The sequence below is a fragment of the Quercus suber genome, unplaced genomic scaffold (genome assembly GCF_002906115.3).
Source record: "Quercus suber isolate HL8 unplaced genomic scaffold, Cork oak 2.0 scaffold_205, whole genome shotgun sequence".
Taxonomy (NCBI): Eukaryota; Viridiplantae; Streptophyta; class Magnoliopsida; order Fagales; family Fagaceae; genus Quercus; species Quercus suber.
Window position 1 is genome coordinate 763612 of NW_027069663.1, and position 4976 is coordinate 768587.

Below are 4976 nucleotides of genomic sequence, written 5' to 3' on the forward strand. Positions count from 1 at the left end.
TTAAACGTGGGAGTTAAACTAAAACATTGCCTATTTTGTAGGCAAAGTTACATATGAGAGTTAAAAATATATTTTTACCATGTTATCCTCAAGTTTATTTTTATTTAAATATAGGCTGTAAAGGTATTTTGAAACCAAAAAAATGTTCAGTTCAAACAGGGAAAACCTGTTAAATAATAATATAAATTTATTTTTGAAGAAAATAGTAGTATAGATGAATATACAAAATATTAAGAATTATATATATTTATTAGTTTTTATTTTTTAGAAGCAAATATATATTTATTAGTTGCTACTTGTTATTCGGTCTGATCCAGTCCAAATTTTAGGACCGGATTGGATTGAACAGTAACTTTATATAATTTTACAGTCCTAGTATATACCCTTGAAGTTACAATTCTACCCTTAGAAATTAATATCTTATTTTTATAAAAAAAAAATTATTGACGAAATTGTAATTTTTTTTAATGAAAGAAAAGAAAATCCATTGACAAAAAAAAAGCGTAATAAAAAAACAAAAATCTCACGTATCTCATCTCAGTGAGATTTCTTCAGACAAAAATTGGAATCTACAAAAAAAGAAATACAAAAGTTAACCCCAAACCCAAAAAAAAAAAAGGGCAATAAATCATTAAAATCTCTCTGACTCACTGTGATTCTGAAACGAAAAATCAATAGCTGACAGACAGTGAATAGAATCTCTGACATCTGACTGATGATCCTCCATTCATGGCTTCTTGACCAGGTATCTATGATCTCTCTGTTCTTCTCTGTTTGGTTTCTGAGAAAATAGAAAAAAAAAAAAAAACCCATTATGATCTCAGACTGTTTTTGTTTGTATAATGAAATTTTACATAATTGGTGGTTGCTTTTATTTTTTATTTTTTTATTAATTATATTTCTCCTTCTGGGAAAAGGGGTTGTGTGAAAATTATATAAAGATAAAGTTTTGGGGATTATTTTGTAGGTGGGTTGGGCAAGACTAGTAGATTCTTTGACTGGAGGTGTATTTTGGGTGTCACACTTACATTTTGGTTTCAAGCTTGAGAAAGGAAGACAAGGGCTAGTATCATGGGTGAAGGAGAGGAGACTATTGAGCTTAGATTCAGGATTTATGATGGTACAGATATAGGCCAGGGTGCTTATGCATTATCAATGACTTTTTTTTTTTTTTTTTTTTTGGGTTTAATTCTTTCTTGACTTCATTTATATTGTAATACTTGTGGTACCCCCTGATTGTGTTGATTTGATTGGGATTGGATTGTGTGAGAATTTGATTTAATTGGATTGTACAAGTGTGTATTTGTGCAAGCGTGTGCTAAGTCTTACATCAGGAGTTTAATATGTGGATCTTGGCTATAAAGCCATTATGAGAAGTTTTTATTGTAACTTTTACTAGTCCTTTTGGGTATAACACAGATATATATTTAGCGCTTTTCTTGGTTATGACACAAGACATAATGAAAGTAAGATAATTTATCTCTGTATGTTTCTTGGGTTTGCTTTGAGTTCCTATCCATTGATTGTCAAGTACCCAACTTACCTTTGTGAATTGATGTTATGTGGTGGTTGATTGACAAATTTGAAGACAGCAACTCTTCACTGCATGGGTGTATATGCTGTCCCAAGATTTTTTTGAGTCACGTTGCATTTAGCTGGGAAATTGCTTTAGAAAGGACCTATAGTAGTCCTCCAAGTATAAGGTGGTTTCACTGATGTAATGCGTTCCAAGAAAAAAATAGCTTCTGTTCCTGGACAAAATATCATTTTTGTTGAGTTAAAGAGATTAAATAACTTCAAACTCTATATTAAGTTTTAACACCCTCATGAGGTGGAACTTTGTACTAACCAGATGAATTATGTTTTAAACAAAGTTCTGAATTTATAAATAACAATCAGTCTAGGTTCAGAGATATTGAAAGTGTGTTGGAATTTCTGGATTGATTGGATGCTTGTGACATTTTTTAATTACCACAAAAAAAAAAAAAAAAAGGAAAAAAAGAAAAGAAAAGAGAAAGATAACGAGAGCAACATCCGAAAGTACATGAATACTTATGAAGTTAATGTGGATGCCTTGCATGAAAAGAAAGAACCGGAAGGGGGGGTTGAATAGAAGCACCATGATTATATTTTTTTTCGTGTCTTCAATAGTTTTTGTCACATTGCCAAACTGCAGAGATCTTGTTCTGTATTTAGTTTTGTCTCTCAAATTATGTTTCTAATTAGATTGAAAGAATTAATCTTACATGAATATTGTGCTGAAAAAATAATAGCTCTCTCTCTGTCTCTCTCGTCTTCTTCAATATGATTGCTTTTGTCCAAAAAAGAAGGGTGGAATTTCTAATGACTATAATGGAGACAAAATGCTTTCTCTCAACTGCATTTGGACTAATGCATATACACCTGCCTGCATCTGCATGAGTGTATATCTTTGGATTTGGTTTGTTCTAAGGAGTTATGTATTCATCTGAGTTTCTTAATGAAATTTTATATTTACAGATAAAACAGTCACACCCAATTCAGTAAATGATGTAAAACTCATACATGCTGGTAAAATTTTGGAAGATAACAAGACACTTGCTGATTCCAAAATAACCATTGGCGACCTTCCTGGTGGGGTTGTTACCATGCATGTGGTAGTACAGCCTCCTGTAGCCAAGAAGAAGACAGGTATATGCAGTTTCTATTTCTTTATAACTGGGGACTAGGATTTGTCTGTAATTCATGCAATCTCTTGGGTTTTGAAACTGCCCTCAAAAGTTCCTTTTCTAATCCTTTCTCCTTTGACAAAATCAAGGACTCTAACTAAAAACCTTCTTAATTGTTCATTTTTCACAAGAAGTAATGTCAATTTTAGTAATCTTTATTAAATTTGAACTTTGTATGTCTATTTTATCTTTTGTTCTTGGATGATTTGCTGAGTTTATGGTAATCTAGATGCTAATCTGACTACCAATTTACCTTTAAAAAAGTGGGTGTCACAATACATAATGCTGAAGCTGTTTTGAGGGGCTTGTGGTAGGCTTGTATGGTATCATAGATGTATAGTGCAGACTCCTTTCTGGTATGATATAGAATGTGTTTCAAGACTTGGTACTTAGAAAAATTTCATAAAGGATGTGATCATCCCTTGAATATAATGTGAGATGATCAATTCCTCTACATGAAGCTTGTTATAAATCAATAAATTCTAGGTAGTATATGGTTCTGAAACTGTCAGTCAGTGACAGCTAACACTTCAAATAGATGTGTAGAACACTAATTTGGTAAAAGTAATTTTTTTAAAAAAAATTGTGCCTTATGTACTTGCTGCCATACTCAACTGCCATAAATAATCAAAAAAATATACTCTGAAAATCCGCAACCTTGTATTTAAAATTAATTTTATATCCGTAAGTTATGCTAACTAATTTGTTATGTTAAAAGGGCTTTTTATTTATTTTACATAATTTATTTATTTTACATCATAAAATTGTTTGTACATGATTTGGATTTGGCTATTTAGGGTGGAGGAGAGGAGAAACTTCATAATGTGGACAATTTTATGATGTTTAGTTATTAAATTGTCAAGAATATATATTTTTGGTTAGACATTGTCAATAAATTCCTAGTTTTCTGAAATTTTTACTGCATATATAGTTACTATCATAGGGTCTACATTCTACCTTCATTGTATCTTTTCTTGGGGTACTCTGCAGAAAAAAATGAGGAGCAGATGCAAAAGATGAATGCATGCACATGTAACATCCTTTAATTTGGGAAGCATGCCCGATGGCAGCTGTTGCAGATAGAATCACACCCTTTCTACATTTTTGCTTTCCTTCATGAGCCGAGTGTAATATAACGTTGTGTTTATGATCATATGCGGGTTGCCTTTTTTTCTTCTTCTTCTTGTAATTGCTTCCATTGTTGTTCATTTTGTGGTCCATTCTCGTTGAAGTGAAATCAGAATATCAACCATGACTGTCCTTTTTGGCATGGTAAAGTTGTCTTGTATGGTCCTTTAGAGAGAGTGCGAAAGTGAAAGAGAGCAACATACATCAATGTTGGCTTTCATATATACCATATTTTCTTTCTTTTTAGTACCGAATAACTCAAGTGATGTAATTTTCTTTCTTGTGAATTGTTGTTATTATTATTATTTTTTATTTTTTTATTTTTGTGAGGAAATCTGTCTTGTGAAATATGGTTTTTGATGTCCATTTTTCTTTCACCTTAGGACTGACAAAGGAGTAAGGACATGCTTTTGGTCTCCAATAGAAAATGTCATTGGGAGATTTTTAGATCATAATACATAGAAGCATACGTAATCAGGATTAGATAATGTATGATAATGAAATTTATTCCAAAAAAATATAGTAAGTATGATGATGAAATTGCTTTCATCACCTAAGCTTTGGCAGTGAACAACTTATTACATGTCTAGGACTAATTCATTTTAGTTACAAAATTATTACTATGCTAATACTGAATCATCATTATATAGGGTCCAACAGCACTTTATTTTTTTCACTTTTCTCCTTTTACCATATTGGGTTGGTTTTGTTAACACAGAAAAAAAAGAAAAAATAAAAAAGGGTAGCCGCCATTAACTCTTACTGTATAAATAAATCTGCATTACTTGGGCACAAAGATCTTGGATATCTTCCACAAATATTTCTTTCTTCCAAAACTTGAACCCTACTTTGACAGCTGCAAAATTGAGAGAAAAACATAGAAAATTCCAATTGCCTTTCAACCTCTTCATTGAATATCCTTGAGAGTCTTTTCGATCACTGAAACATACAGACAACTTCAAATCTTCAAGAAGCTCTTAGAGTAGATAACGGAGAGCTCGAATAATCTAGTTGCCTGAGATTCAATGGCTTTAGATTCACTTATGTAAAATTTGTCGTCATATTTTATGTAAGACCAAAACTTCGTTGTTATCATGGTTGAACATGTTCTTAACAAAGAGTCTCATTTGTTAAACATAA

General features: G+C 31.6%; 1 protein-coding gene across 1 annotated transcript; it reads left to right on the plus strand.

Moving 5' to 3' along the window:
• The first annotated feature begins 504 nt into the window (after positions 1 to 504).
• LOC112035832 (membrane-anchored ubiquitin-fold protein 3) lies at positions 505 to 4170 on the plus strand. The gene is made up of 4 exons (XM_065779342.1): positions 505 to 745; positions 968 to 1183; positions 2500 to 2670; positions 3699 to 4170. Exons 2-4 carry the CDS (start codon positions 1072 to 1074, stop codon positions 3752 to 3754), a joined length of 339 nt encoding a protein of 112 aa, XP_065635414.1. The 5' UTR covers positions 505 to 745; positions 968 to 1071; the 3' UTR covers positions 3755 to 4170.
• Positions 4171 to 4976: the final 806 nt, after the last annotated feature.

Excerpts from the sequence above, each read along its gene's own strand:
- LOC112035832 (XM_065779342.1), top strand. The coding sequence starts at position 1,072 with ATGGGTGAAGGAGAGGAGACTATTGAGCTTAGATTCAGGATTTATGAT. Across the intron at positions 1,184-2,499 it reads TTTTTTTTTTTTTTTTTTGG|ATAAAACAGTCACACCCAAT; the intron begins GTTTAATTCTTT and ends TTATATTTACAG. Across the intron at positions 2,671-3,698 it reads TGTAGCCAAGAAGAAGACAG|AAAAAAATGAGGAGCAGATG; the intron begins GTATATGCAGTT and ends GGTACTCTGCAG.